Genomic DNA, 23,877 nt, shown 5'->3' with positions numbered 1-23,877 from the left:
AGGTCCAACACCATACTTGACAAATATTTGTGCAAATGCTCAAAGTGCACAGATGTACCTGAAGCTAACTCAACTTTATAATTCACTTTTAACTAGTTTTTTCTGCCCTTTCCCACCATTAGTCCAAACTAATGTTTTATTATACTTCCAAGAGCATACTTTGTACCCCTTTATTATCATTTACCAGTGTATTCACAGTAAAGATAAAGTACAAAGGTCTGCCATGCACAGACAGTGATCTGAGGTGTTCGAGCCCACCCCCTTCCAGGACTGTGCCCATCGTGCTCAGTGCACACTGTGAGGCTCTGTTCTCACCGAGAGGATGGCAGCCCACTCGCTTCCTTCTGCAGCTCAGGACAGAGAAAACCTAATCCATAAGATGTCCATTCTGTCACAGGCATTATTTTTAAAAGATTACAAAGACAGGCCATTCTGATTAGGATAAAAAAATAAAGACATGTAATTTTTAGTTTATTTCTCCAGTTCAGTCAGAACTGACACCAAACATCTTTGACAGCACTCCATTACCTGTGCTCAGTCGTTGCTCAGCACATTACCTGTGCTTTCACTGAATCAAAATTTTGGACTAATGATTTATAAGGTCATACCTATCTTTGAAATTAATCAGCTTACTGAGCAATTAAATACACATCCATACACATTCACATTTAACTACAGCTATGATATTCCTAATTTCTCCACTTTCGATCTCAACACATAACTTGTAATAACAAGATACAGTTCTAATACTGACCTTCTAATTTGTTGTATGGCCCTAGACAAGCCATTTTACATCTCTGCCTCCACCACGTCTAACAGAGATAATGATACCTTTTTTTAACCTATTTTGTAGGTAAGTAGGCATAAGATTTATGTGAAAACATTTTGCTAATGTTGCTAATCAAACACAGGTAAAATATATAAGGTTTTATCATATTAACTACTTTCTAATATTTGATTTGTTTTTATAATTTAATCAAAATAAAGATGACATTCTTTCAGAACTACAAAATTCAGCAGTTACACAAGGTGAATTAAAGTAATAAATCTAGTCATAATAATAAATGCATTCATCCATGTTCTCATTTAATTACATTAAGAAATAATAATTATAAAAATAGGTAAAATGTTGTGAAAATATTCCTATTTATTCTCGCTTAGAGGAGTTCATGCCCATATCAATGGACTCTCTGGCATCAGACACAGCATCAGGTACTCGAACAGTCATATTGTCCATAGCCTTTGTCAAACAGATTTGGCAGCCCAACCGCGATCTGTATAAAAAGGGGGGGAGTATGATTTAGTATTAAGTATATATTATTCACAAAGCAATGCAGTTACCAGGACCTTTTCTTACCCAAAGCATAGGGATTTATTTACCTTTTAAATTTCCGTTAAGTAGAAAAAGATACATCCAACCCTTTCAACTAGAGGATAACAGAATGTAAATATGAAAAACAAAAAGTGTGATACGCCAAAGCTTCATTTTAATCTTTCTACTAATTGTTTCACTGGAACTACTGCTTTTTTGGTGACAGGACTGACAAGCAATGAAATGATGAGAAGGCACAACAGTGGAGGAGAGAACTGAGGTTTTAGCAATGCCAAGAGAATGACTAATCAATTCCCAGATAATTAAAACCATACAGTCTATGAAAGAAAGCTACACTTTTTAAAGCCTTTAAAACAAGAAATTTGGAATAAACACATAGATGTAAGTCATCAATTATCAGATGCATATTTTTGCCACAATTTTAACATCTCTGAAACCAAATGCATCTTAAAATCAATGCCATCTTACAATCACAGCTACACTGTGAGGTAGCAGTCACATCAGAGGTGTCTCTTCAATTGAGTTATGGGAAGTATGTTAATATTATGTGTTGAATTTCATTACCATTCAAAATAAGTCCAAAAAGATTACAAAACAAAAATTAACAATACAGAGACCCAGCATAAATTGATATTAGGAAAGTAAATATTTGTCATTGGAAGAATAACTGTAATTCCATTTTCTTTTATTTTTTTCAGTATTGTGACCAATTTTATTTATATTTTCCTTTTAAAACAGTGATGTACAAATCTGTCTAAATAGTTCTAAATCTAAGTATAAATAGCTCTTTCAATATGCATAAAACGTTAAGTGATAAGATCATTTTACACCATATTTTAATCAGCAGAGCTTTTTCCTTCTTAATGGCACATAAAAATAAATACTATATTAGTCTTATAATCAAACTGCCTTCAATTTGATGGAATGTGGTATGTAGGTCTTGGTTTTGTCAACATATTCAGCAAGCACCTGCTGAGTATCAAAAGGCACAGAACTAAATGTCAGTGGTTTGCAAAAGAACAGCAACTCACTTCGATCCTTACTGAACACCTCTTACATGCTGGGTGCCAGGGATGCAGGGGTTAGAGCCAAACAGACCAGTGGTACAGAATCCAGCACTGAACATGACGTGTTCACAAGCAACTTTCTTAACCATGCCAAATATTAGTTTCCCAACCTCATCCTAAACATGGATAATAAGTGGGCTCCTCACAGGACTGCCATAAGGATTAGTTGCTAATATCAGTATTAAGGCATGAACTTTCAATCAAATAGAAGAGCTGGGACACATTTGCAGATAATTAACATGAGAGACTCTGACAAATGCCACAGAGAGAGAAAGCTGAAAGGGCTGAGGAGAAAGCACTGACTTCTGATGGGGGAGATGGTGTTTCTAATGGGCTTTGAAGGCTGGCTAGAACTTAAGAGGAGAAAGGCATTTGAGGCAAAGCTAATAGGGATTCAAGGCATGTTTGAGGCAATATGGGTTTTTGGCCTGGCTGCTGTGCAGGCCAGACGAGGACAGGGGAGTGATGGGCTAGAAAGGTGGCCAGGCCATGGACAGCTCTGAACACCAGTGAAGGGGTTCAGGTTTTTACTGGTGAGCAATGAGGGACCACTGGGAGGTTTCTGAGTAAGGAGTAAGTACTACTGCCATGGGAAATATTGATTGCTGATAGAAAAAAATCCCCTTTTACCAATAATTCCTATTTGTTGAATAGAAACAGCCCTGACAATATTCAATTATGCATTAAGCTCTGTCTGCAAGAGAAAAAATAAGGCAAGCCAATTTAGACAAATTCATTAGGACTGCGGTGAGCCCTAGAGAGACTATTGGTTACTCTTGGTGTCCATACAAAGATGAGTAGGGTAATGCTAGCCTTCAAGGAACTTTTAGTAAGGGGAACAGGACAGAAAGAGCTACCAGTGATACAGGGCAGAATAAAGTAAGTGTAGTAACAGAAGAACAAGAACTGTGTGGGGGAACACAGGGAGGGGTGGCACCGAAAGCCCTTGCTGGTTCTATAACCCTAGAAGATAAGGCAGTGGCACTGTGGCTGTTCTCACTCCCCTACTTCCTCCTGGAAGGTCTCTGGCTCTAGGGTCTACCAGTGTAGAAAGTGTCTCACACTTCTACAGAAGGAGACGGACAGCAAGTCTTCCTTGATTTCACTATTAATCCTACAAAATCTCACACTTGTGCAAACCTTGAAGACATTTTCTCCATATACACCTGACAGTGGAAATATACTAGGTGTTACGTTAACTTTAATTCTAAAGTTTGGTTTTCAATGCAGAGAAGAAGCTTCAAATAGTAAAAAACCAAGGGTTTTGGGGTCTAACATAACTGATTCAAACCAGGGCTCTGTCATTCTCTAGCTGTGTGGCCTTGAGCAAATCCACAAGAACTAAGCTTTGTTCTATAAAATGGTGATAATACTGCCTAACTCTGAAGGTTAGAAATAATCTTTGTTAAGTTTTTAGGCATTATAGTAAGTTTCCGGCATTTGAATTAATATTATTATAGTCAGAATGCCAACAACAACCATTTAATGAATGCTTTCTTCACCAGACACTGTTCAAGGAGCTTCACGTACATTTATTACTTGACACGACACAACAACCCTATGAGGTAGGTACTATTATTATCCTCATTTTACAAATATGGAAACTGAGGCCTCTGTGTAGATTATCCATGGAAACTGGTAGCAGGGAGCAATGACAACCATCAAAAATAGATTCACAGATAATTCCTGAATCTCTCTACCAACCACTAATTCCAAAAACAGTTGGTGATGCCTTTTGTGAATCAGGCACTGGAGACACAATGATGAAATAAGACATGGCCCCTGCTCTAATGGGGAAAAGGAGACATGTAACCAGTAAAATAAGTGCCATATGCACCCGTGTATCAACAAGCCATCATTAATCAAGGTTAAGTACACCCTAAAGTAAACATTAAAATGATGCTGTTTTATCTTAAAAATTATAGACATTTACATAGCACTTAATTTTAAAAATAAACCTATGGGACTGCCCTGGTGGTCAAGTGGTTAAGAGTCCACGCTCCCAATGCAGAGGGCCCGGGTTTGATCCCTGGTCAGGGAACTAGATCCCACATGGATGCCACAACTAAGAATTTGCAAGCCACAACTAAAGATCCCACATGCTGCAACTAAAGATCCCACATGCTGCAATGAAGATCCCGTATGTGGCAATGAAGATCCCACGTGCCTCAACTAAGACCTGGTGCAGCCAAATAAGTAAGTAAGTAAGTAAATAAATAAAATAAACCTAAGAACTAAAGACTGAGTTTCCTTGTTTCTTTGTTTGGAAGTATATGGAACCCTAGAAATAGAAGTTTACACGCAGTTACTATCTTTGAACAAAATTATTTTCATTCCAAATATGTCAGTGTTTTCTAAATCCTACCTGTGAAAAGCATTATACTCTTTCCCCACAAAGCATTTCTACTAAAATTCTGTGTACTTAAGAATATCAGCTATAAAATGCCATAAAAGCTATTTCCTGCTTTCCATTATCTTGTTCTAAAACTTCTGAATTTTATTATCAAAGTTCTTGGCTAGTTTACATTTACAATAGGTCTCTTGTATCTTCTCACACTCATGGATCTCTCCTAAATGTAGCTCTCCATTTCCTCTCATTTCTTTTTCTTTTCATTCAGAATATTATCTGTTACATGCGCCTACAAATTTCACCTGAATAAAAGGGCAAGCAGTTAGCTATGATTTACCCCTCACATTGAAAGAAACAATTTTCAGAACCAAATTAACACAACATTGAGTGTATTCTGTGTGTTATCCTTTAGGAAAAAAAAAGGAGGTGTTGATAGAGAATGTGGCACCTGAAGATGTGAGGGGAGACAGGCAGATGGCAGTCACAATAAATACCAATGACCTAAAAACTTTTTGAGGATTATTAGATAAGAGGGTTTATCTTAAGGATCTAATAAAATTGTGGTTACATGATACACATAAAATAAAGCTATTATTATTACTATTATTTCTTATTTTTTTTAACTATTTTTCATTAGGGCCACCAAATTACAGTTAAACACCAAAGCCAACCTTAATTAAATAAACTCTTGTTATCTTGTCCCTTGAAACAGTAAATTAACTACCTATCTTCCCTAACTCAAACCAAAAGACTAGATAATTAAAAAAAAAATAAGGTATCACTTGATATCTCTTGCTACTATAAATGTTACCACTTTTAAGAGTAATTCTACTTATTAATAACAAGAATAAGCTCTGATTAATTTACTTTAATGTACAGTTAGAAACAGAAGTATTCATTTTAACATAATTACTATTATATATTAAGTTCTTTTAAAAATTGTATTCTCTCAAGTAGGTAAAATTTTCCATTATAATTTCTTTCAATTATCAAATCTGTCCTTCAAGAATACCATAAAAAGCATTAAATTTAATCCCAACTCATTAAACTGTGATAAATATTAATTCCTGGAATAAAAATAGATGAAAGAAGATTTATTAGGATCTAGAACTTATGCTTCTAATACTTCCAATTATTTTTTTTTTTACTTTTGTTAAAAGTTTCATAAGGGTTAAACTGTAGAATACATAAGAGAAATGTCACATATTTGATATTCAAAGTCTGTGACTGTTATCTGTCTACACTGGGAGACCCTATTACATGCATGCATATTACATGTCTCTGGTCAGAGACAGACATGAACTAATAAAACTTTTATCCTCCTATATTATTATTACAACAGAAGTGGTCCAAAAATCTTACCTATCTGTTAGTCCATATGCCAGATCAAGCATGTCATTCTCCTCATCACTGATTGCTTCTAATTTCTCAAATATGTGCTGTTCAAAGATGAGGTGACAGGTGGAGCAAGCCAAGGTTCCCTCACATGCACCTACAAAAGCAACAAACATTGAATATGCTCCCCTCTACATTCAACACAATTCAAAATTGACTTGAATTAATTAAATAATTTCTAAATTTAAAAATCAGCATTAGCATACATCAATGATAGGACTTTATTTCTGAATAAGAATTAGGGACAACCCCCCCATACCCAACACACACACACACACACACACACACACACACACACAGTTTGAAATCACTTTCAAATATTATTTTTAAAAGGTATGAACTAGATGCTGTGAGGGGAAACATAAAAATACAAATCCTAATACCAAAGAGCTTACAAGTTAATAAACTCAGATATGCATACATACAAAAATGTATGCATTTTAAACTTATATAGTAATGATTTATATAACAGCTATGCAAGTTACTTACTGTTTCCTGGAGAGCGCAACACAATTTATAATGCCTCGCAGTATATAAGAGGAATCAGAAAGTAACCAAACTGACATCCAAAGTTAAATATTTTTCCCTCTCAATCTCTCCTTATAATCAGGACAGAATCAAATAAGTCACTTTAAGAGTCACATTGGTTTGGGACTTCCCTGGTGGCACAGTGGTAAGGAATCCACCTGCCAATGCAGGGGACACGGGTTTGACCCCTGGTCCAGGAAGATCCCACATGCTGTGGAGCAACTAAGTCTGTGTGCCACAACTACTAAGCCTGAGTTCTAGAGCCCACGAGCCACAACTACTGAGCCCATGTGCCACAACTACTGAAGCCCGCACACCTAGAGCCAGTGCTCTGCAACAAGAGAAGCCACCGCAATGAGAAGCCCGCACACCGCAATGAAGATTGCTCGATGCAACTAGAGAAAGCCCACGTGCAGCAACTAAGACCCAACGCAGCCAAAAATTAATTAATTTTAAAAGAGTTCTTTGTACATTAAAAAAAGAGAGTCACACTGGTTTAAAATAGAGAATATTTCTCCCGTTCCGTGTTTTTAAAAGTCACTAATTTAACAGTTATTTATTGAGTGCATATTAATATGCCAAGGACTGTGAAAAGGGAACTGAAAAGTCACCTAGTCCAACTAAACTATGAATCTGCTCTGCAAAATCCTTTTCCCAGGGGTTACCCAGCTTTTGCTTGAAAACTTCCTGACAAAGAAATCCTCACTGCTTAAGCCAGCCAATTTCACACTCAGCTTCTACTGAGCTAAAAGTCTGTCACTCTGTAACTTTCCACCTACTGCTCCAATTCTATCCCATGAAGTCAAATCTGTTTTTTCTCTCTGGCTCTACCGAGGTGTAACTGACAAATAAAATTGTAAGATATTTAAAGCATACATCGTGATGATTTGATATACGTAGACACTGTGAAAGGACTCCTCTCATTTAGTTAACACATCTGTAACCTCATATATTTACTTATTTATTTTTAGTGAGAACATGTAAGTTCTACTCTCTCAGCAATACAGTGTTATCACTGCAGTCACCATGATTTACATTAGATCCTCAGTCCTTAATCATCTCAGAGCTGAAATTTTGTACCCTTTTACCTATTCACCTCCCTATTTCCCAACCTCCCCCAAGCCTCTGGAAATCACTTTTCTATTCTCTGTTTCTATGAGTTTAGTTAGTGAATCCTTCTAAACAACAGCTGTTCATATATTTGAGAATGTTCTTTCTTCTCCAGGCTGAGCGTAACCAGGCCCTCCAAATTTTTCTTACGTAATGACATAGTTCTCAATCCCTTCCCTCAGTCTGGTTGGGCTTTTCTTAAAATACAGCATCCAGAAGAGGACCTGACAAAACAGAATCATCCAGAATCATGTTCTCATTAAATTCTACCTAAAAAAGTTATTCTGGTTTGTTTCTGAATAATATTTTTTAAAGCCACTATACAACTGTAAAGATTATAGAGTCCTAGGAGTAACTTCAGTTTGATTTAGATTCTTTTGGTCAATAAACACTATATAAAATACTAATAAAACTGCTATCAATAATTAGTGAACTTCTTAATTTTCCTCAGAATGAATTTATCATTTTAAAAAGCGTTGTTCTTTTATAAGTTAAACATTTGTTACTCATATTTTATTTTTTAAAACATCAAGAAAGAAGAGACAGGCTTCCTTAAACATTCATTTTTATTAAATCTCATTCAAAGCAGTAACAAGATAAAGCACAGACACCATATAGTGATGTACAGGAGCCATAAGCATGGACTGTAGAGCCAGATTCCCTGGCTTCAATCCCAGCTCCACATTTTACTAATGGCATCACCTTGGGCCACTACACCCTCCTGCCTTAATTTCCTCAATAGTAACTGTACCAACCTCACATAATAGTTGCAAGAATTACATATAAGTGTGTACTTAACATATGTACTTGCAACCACAACTGACTGGTAGAGAATAAGAACTATTCAAGTGTTGGTAATTATTATGATTTGGAAGTTATAAGAAAACTTAAGAGTCATTCAACTTTTTTAAATGTAAGAGTAAGAATTAAACCCAAGAAGTTAAATGAATCAACTATGAATTCCTGCCACTCAATAATCTAATTCACCTTATGTGAATATTAAATATATAAACATATATATACATATATTCAGTACATTTATGTAATACACAAATATATACCCACACCAATTGGTTATTTGAACAAGCACTTTCCTTTTCTACTTTTGTATAAATATGAGGCATTTCACAGAAAAAGGTAAATGGATATATTTTACTTAAAAAGAAGTAAGCTTCCTCTGCTTAAAAAAATACAGATAGGTAGGTAGGTAGGAAGAAAGAAAGAGAGGGAAGGAGGGAGGGAGGGAGAGAGAGGAAGGAAGGGAGGGAGAGGGAGGGAGGAAACCCCTGCAGTAAAAGGAGAACTGGTGTAGTACAACCCTGAGGCCATCTGGGCTCTAGATGAATCTGCCATACTGTCTGCTATGTCCTGGGCAAGCCTCTCAAGGGCCTCAGTTTTCTTCTCATCTGTACCATGAGAGACTGAAGCAGATGATATCTAAGGGCCTGTTCTCGCTAACATTTTATGACTCCACAAAGAAGAATTACAGTTCTTAATGGATTTGTTCCCTAGTATTCAATAAATATATACTAACTTTGTTTTCTGTTTTTATCTCATCAATACCCAATCCAGACAAACTCAAAACTAAAATGGCAAATCGCTCTGAAGATACTATGGGACAAAATTCAGGAAATCCAGCATCTTTTGTCTTAAAAAGTATGTAAAACCTCCTTATAAAATATACCAAGCAACGCTCCTAATTTAAAAAGCTTATAACTCCCTTCATATTTTTATTATTAAAAAAAGACAAATCCTGAGAACTGCAAGCCATGTGTAACAGAATATGCAAGAAAAACAAAACTCACAGTCCAGGTAGGATGCGGTGCTAGGGGCTATAGAGGCAGACAGGGGACCAAGCATGGAGGTCTCTCATGCTCTCCTAAGGAGCTTGAGCTGTCCTATAAGCGCACTCCCTGTTTCCTGACACGGTGGGTAAACTAGCATGCTCGTAGTGGGTGGGTTGACAGAGATGTTTCTGGCCAGGGGTTATGAGCACCCGTCACTTCACTGCCCCTCTCCTGGATCCAGACCCTGAAGGACAGTGGTTGCTGTTGAAGTTACGGGAAGATTCTAAAGGATTCTGAGTAGGAAAGTGACATGGTATGTTTATTTTGGATAGCTCTTGCTGGTGCCTGTGTGTAAAGGATGGATTTGACATGAACAAGACAGAAGCAAAAGTCATGAGATTTCACCAAGGACGAGGGGGAAAAAGAGGAAAAGAAAGATAAGAAACTGAGTCAAGGAGAGACCCACCCCCTCCAAGAAAAGGAGTCAAAATACAAATGTGTCAAATGCTAGAGAGAGAACCAGAAAGTGTGACAAGAGAAAAGCCCAGGGAAGAAGCGAGTGCATACAATATGGTCTCAATCATCTCGGAATGCAGAGTAAAGTTCACATGCTAATAAATCCCTCCAGAAAATTTAGGACATTCCTTTTTTTTGCCACCTGGTCAGTCAAAATGAAGAGTTACCATCCGTGTTCCAGCTCTTCACTTTCTTCCCTAGGAAACCTCAATTCTTTTAACCTTCTCTTAAAGGCTTTATTTTCATTCTCTAATAGTTTTCATTGCTCCTCTCAGGAACCTTGCCAATTATTTCCACATCTTGCTTAAGTTGCCAAGTTCAGAGCTGAAGAGAGTATTCTAGTAAGAATTTGACAAATGTTGAATATATACAGAAGATTAACTTTTGGTTCCTACACTCAAGTTTCTATTATACATTCTAGTCCCATATTTATTCTTTAGATAAACGCACCATGCTCAGGATTCCTTATTTTACAGTTCCTTTCAAACTTTTTCTATCACAAGTTGTCAACAGGTATGCTTTTCTTATTCTTTGTACTAGGAAGAAACTCAAATATAATAGAAACTTTAAAACTCAGAATGAATCAACTCAGCATGCATAAGATGGCTACCACTGAACCAGAGACACATATGGTCATATAGTGGTACAAGTATCACTACAGAAAAAATTGTGGAGCAAAGATTTACAAACCCTGTGGATAGTACTTATAAGAAGAAATAGTCAATCCTGCAAAACTCCAAAATAACAAGACAATCTGAGCAGTTTTTTGGAGGGTTTTTTTTCCTTAGATTTAAACTATATGTTCTATAAAAAAGAAGAAAAAATTAGAGAACAGTGAAGACATGTCTCTGAAAAGGTATTAGGAGGAAAAAAGATTTTAAAAGTGAGCCTAAAACTGTGAGAAGAAAACTTTAAGAAAAAGTTACTCCGTTTTTGTTTTTTTTTCATCTCATGATTTCATGATGGGTATTTCTGCCAATTTATTTGTTTCCTGGTCTGGTAATTAGAGGGCGCTCCCCAATTAATAAGCATCTGACTTTTGCCTTTTAGGTATACAGGTCTATGAATCTTAACGCATGTATAAGTTTGTGTACCCACTACCATAACCAGGATACAAAATAGGTTCGTCATCCAAAAGAAACTCCCCTGTGTTGCTGTGCCTTTGGAGTCACAGCCTGCATTTCTATACAGTAACAACGAACCACAAAGACAAATTAAGAAAAACAATTCCATTTACAATCGCATCAAAAAGAATAAAATACCTAGGGGTAAATGTACCTAAGGAGGTAAAAGATCTGTACTCAGAAAACTGTAAGACACTGATCAAAGAAAGTAAAGACAACACGAACAGATGGAAACATACACTGTGTTCATGGGTTCGAAGAATTAATATTGTTAAAATGACCATACTACCCAAGGCAATCTACAGATTCAATGCAATCCCTGTCAAATTACCAGTGGCATTTTTCACAAAACTAGAACAAAATTTTTTTTAATTTGTATGGAAACACAAAAGATCCCAAAGAGCCAAAATAACTTGAGAAAGAAGAACAGAACTGGACATATCAATCTCCCTGACTCAGACTATACTACAAAGCTATAGTAACCAAAACAGTATAGTACTGGCATAAACACAGACACATAGATTAATGGAACAGAATAGAGAGCCCAGAAACAAACCCACACACCTATGGTCAATTAATCTATGACAAAGAAGAATATACAACGGAGAAAAGACAGTTTCTTCAGTAAATGGTGCTGGGAAAACTGGATACTACATGTAAAAGAATGAAATTAGAACATTCTCTAACACCATATACAAAAATAAACTCAAAATGGATTAAAGACCTAACTGTAAGACCTGAAACCATAAAACTCCCAGAAGAAAACAGAACACTCTTTGACACCACAGCAATACTTTTTAAATCTGTCTCATAAAGCAAAGGAAATAAAAGCAAAATTAAACAAATGGAGCCTAATTAAACTTAAAAGCTTTTGCATATAGCAAAGAAAACCACTGACAAACTGAAAAGACAATCTACTGAATGGGAGAAAATATCTGCAAATGATACGACCAATAAGGGATTAATCTCCAAAATATATAAGCAGCTTATACAAATCAACATCAAAAAAACCAAACATCCCAATTTAAAAATGGGCAGAAGATCTGAAGAGTATAGCCACAATGTAATACAGTATGGAGGTTTCTCAAAAAATTAAAAATAGAACTACCATATGACCTAGCAATCCAATTTCTAGGCATACATTTAAAGGAAATGAAATAACTACGTCAAAGAAATATCTGCACTCCCATGTTCACTGCAGCATTATTCACAATAGCCAAGATATGGAGACAACCCAAGTGTATGTCCATGGATGAATGAATAAGACGTGGGGGGTGTGTGTGTGTGTGTGTACAGATACACACACAATGGAATGCTATTCAGCAATAAAATAGAAGAAAATCCTGCCATTTGTGAAACATAAATAGACCTTGAGGGGATTATGTTAAGTGAAATAAATAAGACAGAGATAGACAAAACAGTGTATGACACCACTTATATGTGGAATCTAAAAAAGTCAAACTCATAGAAACAGAGAGTAGTGGTGGGGGCTAAAGGAGATGGGGACGATGGTCAAAGGGTGTAAACTTTCAGCTATAAGATGAATAGGGTCTGAGGATCTACTGTAAAACATGGTGACTACAGATATAATACTGTATTATACACTTGAAATTTGCTGAGAGTAATATTAAATGTTTTAACCACACACACACAAAAAAGGAATGATGTGAGGTTAACCCTATTGTAATCATTTTGCAACTGAGATGTGTATCAAACCATCACGTTGTACACCTTAAACTTATACAACGTTAGTTGTCAATTATATCTCAATAAAGCTATAAAATAAATAAAACAAAACCGTGGTGATGGCTGCACAACTCTCTGAATATACTAAAAAACAACGTATACTTTCAATGAGTTAACTGTATGGTATGTAAATTATATCTCGGTAAAGCTCTTCCAAAAAAAAGAACTCAACTAGATATATTTTTAATGGGTCTACCACTTAACTCTTAATTCTATTTCACTCATCTACATGTCTATGTTTTTGCTAATATTACACTGTCTTGATTACTGTAGCATCAAGTTTTAAGGTCTGTACTATACATATGTCTTCCAGCTTTATCTTTCTCTTCTAAAATTGTTTGGCTATTCTAGTTCATTTGTTTTTCTGTAAAAAGTTTAGAATCAGCTTGTCTGTATCTAGAAAAAATCCTGCTGAGATTTTAATAGGAAATGTATTAAATCTATACATCATCTATAAATCTAAAATCAACATCTTTACTATGTTGTCTTCCAATCCATGAATACAGTATGTCTCTCTACCACTTAGGTCTTTGCTCTCTTTCATCAGAGTTATATAACTTTCAGGATATTGATGCTATACATATTTTATTAGATTTAAACCTAAAAATTTCATTTTGAGGAGCTATTGTAAATGTTCTTTTTTTTGTAAATGTTCTTTTAAAAATTTTTTTGGTTTCCAACTGTTCATCGCTGGTACACAGAAATACAATTGATTTTTGTGTGTTGACCTTGTATCCTAGGACCTTGCTAAACTCACTTAGTTCTAAGATTTTTTTAATAGATTCCTTGTGATTTTCTATGTAAATAATCATCTAAAAACAAGACAGTTTTCTTTTCAACCTGTATGCCTTTTAATTTTTTTATTTTTTCATTATTTTATTTTTATTTTATTTTACTTATTTTTAAAAATTTTATTTATTTTTGGCTGCATTGGGTTTTCATTGCTGCGCGCGGGCTTTCTCTAGTTGCAGTGAGCAGGGGCTACTCTTCACTGCGGTACGCAGGCTTCTCATTGTGGTGGCTTCTCTTGTTGTGGAGCACGGGCTCTAGGTGTGCGGGCTTCAGAAGTTGTAGCACACGGGCTCAGCAGCTGTGGCACACAGGCCCTAGAGCGCACGGGCTTCAGCAGTTGCGGTGGGCTCAGTGGTTGTGCCACGCAGGCTCTAGGGCACGCGGGCTTCAGCAGTTGTGGCGCACGGGCTCACTAGTTGTGGCTCGCAGGCTCTAGAGTGCAGGCTCAGTAGTTGTGGCACACGGGCTTAGCTGCTCCACAGCATGTGGGATCTTCCTGGACCAGGGATCGAACCTGTGTCCCCTGCATTGGCAGGTGGATACTTAACCACTGTGCCACCAGGGAAGTCCTCTTTTTTCTTTTTTTGCTTCATTACACAAAGACTTCCAGCATGATGTTAGTAGGGTGGTGAGAACAGACATCCTTGCCTTGTTCCTAATCTTAAGAGAAAGACGTTTCATTCTTCAGCATTAAGCATGACGTTAGCTGTAGGCTTTTCATAGATATCCTTTATCAGCATCTGATTTTGCACCACAGCTGCCCACTTGTTTTCAGTTAAAACACGGGAGCTGCCACCAATTCTATATCCCATTTGAACAGAGTTCACATCGTTATTGAACGTCCCTGCTGCTCCCAACTCCACTAGAGCCACAACCCAAAGGCTATAGGCAAGAACAAAGTGGATGAGATTCCTGTTGGGCCTCATCTTCTAACTCCTTTTCAGCATCACAGAATTCCCAGGCTCCTATCTAACATGAAATTATCTGCATTGAAAATCAGCAGTATATATATTCCCAATGCCAGACTGCAAAGTGGAGTCCCCATAGTGTATGTGGGGTGTGTACATTGTGTGTGTGCAGTAGGTGGGCCCAAGGAGTTAAGGAGTTCTTGATCTGGTATTAAAAGTTAGAAGTTGCAATGCATTTTCTCATAGAAGCCAGGCTATAAATGGTGATTAAGTTAGTTGTGAAGAAACAGGTTCTGTGGGTTGGCCCGAAAAATTTAGCCACCATGTATAACAGTATTTCCATCGGAAAACAAATTCCAAATGCCAACTAGTTGACCTGAAAATGGATTTGGTAAACAAAACCTATCCCTAAAATGGGAAGTGTTTGTTGTTTTTTATGCTTATCACATACACAGGGAACAACTATACAAAACACACAGTGGGAGGCAACCTACCAAAGGAAAAAGGATACAAAAGCAACAACTATAGAACCTTCAATCTAAAACTGATAGCTGATCAAAATATGGGTACACCGATATAATAATACATGTGGAGAGTTGGGGATTGAAAGTGCAAAAGTTATGTGACTTATGCTTATATACAGCCCCAAAGCAGCACTGACAGCTGTCAGCTTTTAGTGTCTTTATAAGTGGTTGGTTACATAAGAGTAAATTAATAGGGGAAATGTGTACATATGTGTGTATATACATATGTAAATAGAGATACATACACATATATTAAACATAAAGTGATCACATTTTATGAGGAATACATTCTCAAAGATTTTGAAATTGTTGAAGTCTCATAATTCGAATTATATTCTCAATGAAACAAAATGTAAAGTAAGGAGTGGGTTCTTATAGTTCGTAAATCTATAATCCTCATATCATATTTTTGTTGCAAAATATACTTAGAACAAACATTTGAAGTGAAACTTTTTCCATTACTATGTCCACATTTCAAATAATCAAAGATACTCCATGGCTTACAACAGACGATAATCTGAACTGACTTAGGGACACATTACAGCCGTATTAGCCCCTGATGCCAGCATTTTATCCATCATCCTTGCTTAGTTACACAACAACTGTCATGAACTTAAAGGTATGTACAGTTTAGTGCTGCTTTAATATTGCTGGCATTCTGGCTAATGATTCAGTTCTGTCTCCTAAATTAACAGTAATACAAATCATGATAGGTTTTTGGCTTTCTTCATTGCATTCTGTCATATTTAACTTCTGTCCCAAAATAACTCGCTTTCGGATGCATTTTTCGGCATTAACACGTAATGAATGCTTGGCTAAAACTGTCATAGGCTTTAAAATGATATTAAATTATAACCACAGTTTAAAATATCGGCACTACAGTCAACAGAAATCACACAGACATCAGATGTCTGGAAACAGCACAGTTCACATGATACTGACAAAGGCTGACAGGTATTTGTTTACAATTGTAAAAGGCATGGAAGCAAATATAAAATTTATAATTCGCACAGCCTGCCAGCTTGAAATTATGGGATTCTTGACAAAAGGTTTGGTTTTCACAGTATTTCTGATTTTACTAGAGTAAGAACCTTAATATTGTTAAACTGTACAATTTCAAATTTGCATAATTTAAAAATTACATTAAGAATAAGTAAGGCATGGGGCTTCCCTGGTGGCGTAGTGGTTGAGAGTCCGCCTGCCGATGGTCCAGGAAGATCCCACATGCCGCGGAGCGGCTAGGCCCATGAGTCATGACTGCTGAGCCTGTGCATCCGGAGCCTGTGCTCCACAGTGAGAGGCCCACGTACCGCAAAAAAAAAAAAAAAAAGAATAAGTAAGACATGGTTACTGGCTAATTTCAAGGTTGATGATGAATAAAACTCTGAACTGAGGTGTTTTTTTTTTTAAAAAAGACCGATACTAAGGTTTTGCACAAAAGCTTAGAAATTCCTGCCATAAAACTATTCCCAAAGAAAATTAGCTATCTGCAGACTATTGCTCCTTTCATGTAATTTGAGAGTTTTCCACCAGGAAAAGATTGTTTCGTTTGTGTGTGTAACCATACTAAGATAATTTGGAGATCTGTAATGATGCTGACAAGACAGACTGCCTAACCCCTTTCCCAAACAAAACTCCAAGGGATAGCTATGTGGAAATATTATATATTAAAAATATGAAACTATATAAAAATATAAAACCTAATTTTCTAGAGTAAACCTTGATCCACCAGAGCTGGAAATACAGTATGTTAATAAGGAGTCAATAAACATAATACAAATAGAGATTTATATGATCATTATCAGGGTCACCCAATTTGAATAATTTCCCTCCAAACAGACCCATGAAGGAAATACATAATATTTAAGAAAAAAACAAAGTCTGAGATAATAAACTAGGTAAATTTGATCAGAGAGGTGTAACTGCCCCCTAGTGACAGAATACTATAATATACTCTGAAAACTTAAAGATCATCTAAAAAATCTACATTAACTTAAAAGTTGGAAAGGAATGTTCATAAATTTATTGCTTCCAAAATTTACAATTGTCCCTTTTTACTCACTTGTCCATTCACTACTTCACTTCATATATAAATAAAACAAGGATGATTTTATACTTCATCACAGTCTCTTAGGAGAAAAATGTACAAGTAAACAAATATACAATTAACAGGTTGTGATAAATGCCATGAAAAAAATGAACAGGATGCTGCGATGGAGAATAACAGGTTCAGGGTAATGAAAGAACATTTTGGACTGGGTGGTTGGGCAAAGACCCACTAAGGAAGTATTACAATATAAGATAAACTGAGACCAGCAAACACATACAGGATATTCAGGGTGGAGTGAGAGGGAAGTGTCCCAGGCAGAAGAAAATGCAAAGCATGAACAAAGTCTCCAAGCTAGAAATTCTGGGTGAGTTCAGCTCTTGATAAAAGGCCAGTGTGGCCAAACTGAGAGAAAGAACAATGAGAAATGGGGAAGAGGAAGAAAGGCAGATGGGGCCATTAATGCAAAACCTTTTAGGCTAGGGTAAGGAATGTGGATTTTAACCTAAATGAAAAGTTATTCATGGCTTTAAATCAAGGAACCTGTCTGATGTGCATTATGATGAATCACCCTAGCTGCTGGGCTCAAGAGCAGAAGCAGAGTAGTGCAGTTCCTGGAACATAGTAACTAGCCAGCCCCAAGTAGTGACTGCAGGGATGGTGAACACAGGACACATTGGAGACATACATGGAGCACATCTGACAGGAGCTGCTGGTGGACTGAAGGTAGAGGATAGGGAAGAAGAAAGAATAAAAGACGCTCTCCAGTTTCAGGCTGGAGCACCTGAGTGATGCTCGCTACTGGCAGAAAAGATTCTCAGAAAGATAAGTTTCAGTGGGGGGGAAAGAATCAAAATCTGTTTAAATATGTTGACTTGTTTAAATGCCTGTGCAATTTCCAAGAAAAGACATAAAGTAGGAAGTTGAATCTATAAGTCCAGGGCTCAGAGGAATGGTTGAGCTAACAATGTAAACTTAAGAGTCTATGAGCATCTGCACACCAGTCAGAATGGCCATCATCAAAAATACTACAAACAATAAATGCTGAAGAGGGTGTGGAGAAAAGGGAACCCTCTTGCACTGTTGGTGGGAATGTAAATTGATAAAGCCACTACAGAGAACAGTATGGACGTTCCTTAAAAAACTAAAAAGAGAACTACCATACGACCAAGCAATCCCACTACTGGGCATATACCCTGAGAAAACCATAATTCAAAAAGAGTCATGTACCAAAATGTTCATTGCAGCTCTATTTACAATAGCCAGGATATGGAAGCTACCTAAGTGTCCATCAACAGATGAATGAATAAAGATGTGGCACATATATAGAATGGAATATTACTCAGCCATAAAAAGAAACGAAACTGAAGTATTCGTAGTGAGGTGGATGGACCTAGAGACTGTTGTACAGAGTGAAGTAAGTCAGAAAGAGAAAAACAAATACCGTATGCTAACATATATATGGAATCTAAAAAAAAAAAAATTGTCATGAAGAACCTAGGGGCAAGATGGGAATAAAGTTGCAGACCTACTACAGAATGGACTTGAGGATACGGGCAGGGGGAAGGGTAAGCTGGGACAAAGTGAGAGAGTGGCATGGACATATGTACACTACTAAACGTAAAACAGCTAGCTAGCGGGAAGCAGCTGCATAGCACAGGGAGATCAGCTCGGTGCTTTGTGACCACCTAGAGGGGTGGGATAGGGAGGGTGGGAGGGAAGGAGATGCAAGAGGGAAGAGATATGGGGACATATGTATATGTATAACTGATTCACTTTGTTATAAAGCAGAAACTAACACACCATTGTAAGGCAATTATATGCCAAAACAGATGTTAAATAAAGTAAATTTTATACCAGAAAAAAAGAGTCTATGAGCATCTGGATGGGATTTAAGGTCACAGAAGGGATAAGATCATCCAGGGAGAAACTGTACAGACACACTGTACTTTGCCACCCTCGTCTGCATATGGTGTTCACCTATGAGCATGACTATAACAAAGGCAATATGTAAAGGGTGTCCTGTATTCAACTTTAGAAATGAATTAAATAGTTGCCCCTATAATGTTGTTATCACAACCTCTTCTTCATAAACATAATATTTCAGACTTCTTGACTGCATTTCTCTCATCTTTTTTCTAGAAAGTGGCGGAGTATTTTAACTCTATCTTTTGCGAACCTATTTTAGCTTATCTCAAACGTGTATTTACATGCCAAAATTTCTGGACACATTAGGATCCTTGATCTTTAAAGTTTCTCTTCTAAGTCTGTATAAATGAATGCAGAAATCTTATCAAACTACTGAAGACTGTATTGGCATTAAATTTTCTGTATTTCTGGGGCATCAGGGGAAAAAGATTCTGTTAGTGGTTATCTCTGTGTGATAAGACTATAGGGACAAGCAAGAAGAACTACAATCCTGCAGCCTATGGAACAGAAACCACATTCACAGAAAGATAGACAACATGAAAAGGCAGACAGCTATGTACCAGATGAAGGAAGAAGATAAAACCCCAGAAAAACAACTAACTGAAGTGGATAGGCAACCTTCCAGAAAAAGAATTCAGAATAATGAGAGTGAAGATGATCCAGGAACTCGGAAAAAGAATGGAGGCAAAGATCAAGAAGATGCAAGAAGTGTTAAACAAAGACCTAGAAGAATTAAAGAACAAACAAACAGAGATGAACAATACAATAAATGAAATGAAAACTACACTAGAAGGAATCAATAGCAGAATAACTGAGGCAGAAGAACAGATAAGTGACCTGGAAGACAGAACGGTGGAATTCACTGCTGCGGAACAGAATAAAGAAAAAAGAATGAAAAGAAATGAAGACAGCCTAAGAGACCTCTGGGACAACATGAAATGCAACAATGTTCGCATTATAGGGGTCCCAGAAGGAGAAGAAAGAGAGAAAGGACATGAGAATATATTTGAAGAGATTATAATTGAAAACTTCCCTAACATGGGAAAGGAAACAGCCACCCAACTCCAGGAAAGGCAGAGAGTCCCATACAGGATAAATGCAAGGAGAAACATGCCAAGACACACAATAATCCAATTGGCAAAAATTAAAGACAAAGAAAAATTATTGAAAGCAGCAAGGGAAAAATGACAAATAACATACAAGGGAACTCCCATGAGGTTAACAGCTGATGTCTCAGCAGAAACTCTACAAGCCAGAAGGGAGTGGCATGATATACTTAAACTGATGAAAGGGAAGAACCTACTACCAAGATTAAACTACCTGTCAAGGATCTCATTCAGATTTGATGGAGAAATCAAAAGCTTTCTCTTAGCAAAAGCTAAGAGAATTCAGCACCACCAAACCAGCTCTACAACATATGCTAAAGGAACTTCTCTAAGTGGGAAACACAAGAGAAGGACCTACAAAAACAAACCCAAAACAATTACGAAAATGGTAATAGGAACACACTTATCAATAACTGCCTTAAACGTGCATTGATTAAATGCTCCAACCAAAAGACACAGGCTTGTTGAATGGATACAAAAACAAGACCCATATATATGCTGTCTACAAGAGACCCACTTCAGACCTAGGGACACATACAGACTGAAAGTGAGGGGATGGAAAATATATTCCATGCAAATGGAAATCAAAAGAAAGCTGGAGCAGCAATACTCATATCAGACAAAATAGACTTTAAAATAAAGAATGCTACAAGAGACAAGTAAGGACACTACATAATGATCAAGGGATCAATCCAAGAAGAAGATATAACAATTATAAATATATATGCACCCAACATAGGAGCACCTCAATACATAAGGCAACTGCTAACAGCTATAAAAAAGGAAATCGACAGTAACACAGTAATAGTGGGGGACTTTAACACCTCACTTATACCAATGGAAAGATCATCCAAACAGAAAATTAATAAGGAAACAGAAACTTTAAATGATACAATAGACCAGATAGATCTAATTGATATTTATAGGATGTTCCATCCAAAAACAGCAGATTACACTTTCTTCTCAAGTGCACACGAAACATTCTCCAGGATAGATCACATCGTGCGTCACAAATCTAGCCTCAGTAAATTTAAGGAAACTGAAATCATATCAAGCATCTTTTCTGACCACAACTCTATAAGATTAGAAATGAATTAAAGGGAAAAAATGTAAAAAACACAAACACATGGAGGCTAAAAAATACGTTACTAAATAACCAAGAGATCACTGAAGAAATCAAAGAAAAATCAAAAAATACCTAGAGAAAAATGACAATGAAAACATGACTATTCAAAACCTATGGGATGCAGCAAAAGCAGTTCTAAGAGGGAAGTTTATAGCAATACAAGCCTACCTCAAGAAAAAAGAAAAATCTCAAATAAACAATCTACCCTTACACCTAAAGGAACTAGAGAAAGAAGAACAAACAAAACCCAAAGTTAGCAGAAGGAAAGAAATCATAAAGATCAAAGCAGAAATAAATGAAATAGAAACAAAGAAAACAATAGCAAAGATCAATAAAGCTAAAAGCTGATTCTTTGAGAAGATAAACAAAATCTGATAAACCATTAGCCAGACTCATCAAGAAAAAGAGGGAGAGGACTCAAATCAATAAAATTAGAAATGAAAAAGGAGAAGTTACAACAGACACCGCAGAAATACAAAGCATCCTAAGAGACTACTACAAGCAACTCTATGCCAATAAAACGGACAACCTGGAAGAAATGGACAAATTCTTAGAAGGGTATAACCTTCCAAGACTGAACCAGGAAGAAATAGAAAATATGAACAAACCAATCATAAGGAATGAAATTGAAACTGTTATTAAAAATCTTCCAAGAAACAAAAGCCCAGGGCCAGATGGCTTCACAGGTGATTTCTATCAAACATTTAGAGAAGAGCTAACACCCATCCTTCTCAAACTCTTCCAGAAAACTGCAGAGGAAGGAACACTCCCAAACTCATTCTATGAGGCCACCATCCCCCTGATCCCAAAACCAGACAAAGATACTACAAAAAAAGAAAATTACAGACCAATATCACTGATGAATATAGATGCAAAAATCCTCAAAATAGTAGCAAACTGATTCCAACAACACATTAAAAGGATCATACACCATGATCAAGAGGGATTTATCCCAGGGATGCAAGGATTCTTTAATATATGCAAATCAATCAATGTGATACACCATATTAACAAATTGAAGAAGAAAAACCATATGATCATCTCAATAGATACAGAAAAAGCTTTTGACAAAATTCAACACCCATTATGATAAAAACTCTCCAGAAAGTGGGCATAGAGGGAACCTACCTCAAAATAATAAAGGCCATATATGACAAACTCACAGCAAACGTCATTCTCACTGGTGAAAAACTGAAAGCATTTCCTCTAAGATCAAGAACAAGACAAGGATATCCACTCTCACCACTATTATTCAACTTAATTTTGGAAGTCCTAGTCATGGCAATCAGAGAAGAAAAAGAAATAAAAGGAATGCAAATTGGAAAAGAAGAAGTAAAACTGTCACTGTTTGCAGATGACATGATACTCTACATAGAGAATCTTAAAGATGCCACCAGAAAACTACTAGAGCTAATCAATTAATTTGGTAAAGTTGCAGGATACAAAATTAATGCACAGAAATCTCTTGCATTTCTATACACTAATGATGAAAAATCTGAAAGAGAAATTAAGGAGACACTCCCATTTACCACTGTAACAAAAAGAATAAAATACCTAGGAATAAACCTACCTAGGGAGACAAAAGACCTGTATACAGAAAACTATAAGACACTGATGAAAGAAATTAAAGATGATACAAACAGATGGAGAGATATACCATATTCTTGGATTGGAAGAATCAGTACTGTGAAAATGACTACACTACCCAAAGCAATCTACAGATTCAATGCAATCCCTATCAAATTACCAATGGTATTTTTTACAGAACTAGAACAAAAAACCTTAAAATCTGTATGGAGGCACAGAAGACCCGAGTAGCCAAAGCAGTCTTGAGGGGAAAAAATCGGAGCTGGAGGAATCAGACTCCCTGACTTCAGACTATACTACAAAGCTACAGTAATCAAGACAATATGGTACTGGTAGGAAAATAGAAATACAGATCAATGGAACAGGATGGAAAGCCCAGAGATAAACCCACGCACATATGGTCACCTTATCTTTAATAAAGGAGGCAGGAATGTACAGTGGAGAAAGGACAACCTCTTCAATAAGTGGTGCTGGGAAAACTGGACAGGTACATGTAAAAGTATGAGATTAGATCACTCCCTAATACCATACACAAAAATAAGCTCAAAATGGATTAAAGACCTAAATGTAAGGCCAGAAACTATCAAACTCTTAGAGGAAAACATAGGAAGAACACTCTTTGACATAAATCACAGCAAGATCTTTTTTGATTCACCTCCTAGAGTAATGGAAATAAAACTAAAAATAAACAAAAATGGACCTAATGAAACTTAAAAGTTTTGCAAAGCAAAGGAAACTACAAACAAGAGGAAAATACAACCTCAGAATGAGCGAAAATATTTGCAAATGTTTCAACGGACAAAGGATTCATCTCCAAAATATATAAACAGCTCATGCAGCTCAATATTAAAAAAACAAACAACCCAATCAAAAAATGGGCAGAAGACCTAAACAGACATTTC

The 23,877-nt window shown here is 36.5% G+C and overlaps 1 protein-coding gene across 2 annotated transcripts in view; it reads right to left on the bottom strand.

The window, feature by feature from the left end:
• Positions 1-1,079: 1,079 nt before the first annotated feature.
• Positions 1,080-23,877, bottom strand: part of FDX1 (ferredoxin 1) — a 35,495-nt gene continuing 12,697 nt past the window's right edge. Inside the window, exons 4-5 of one of the 2 annotated variants that reach the window (XM_079928102.1) lie at positions 6,113-6,242; positions 1,080-1,274 (exon numbers count right to left, since the gene is read on the bottom strand). In XM_079928102.1, the coding sequence (XP_079784228.1) occupies positions 1,148-1,274; positions 6,113-6,242 (257 nt within the window). In that variant the 3' untranslated portion in view covers positions 1,080-1,147. Of the gene's footprint in view, positions 1,275-6,112; positions 6,243-12,289; positions 16,462-23,877 lie in introns of those variants that run through there. The other variant, XM_079928103.1, reaches the window with a different exon arrangement.

This window comes from Stenella coeruleoalba (genome assembly GCF_951394435.1).
Source record: "Stenella coeruleoalba genome assembly, chromosome: 8".
NCBI lineage: Eukaryota > Metazoa > Chordata > Mammalia > Artiodactyla > Delphinidae > Stenella > Stenella coeruleoalba.
This window is presented reverse-complemented; position numbering and strand designations above follow the sequence as displayed.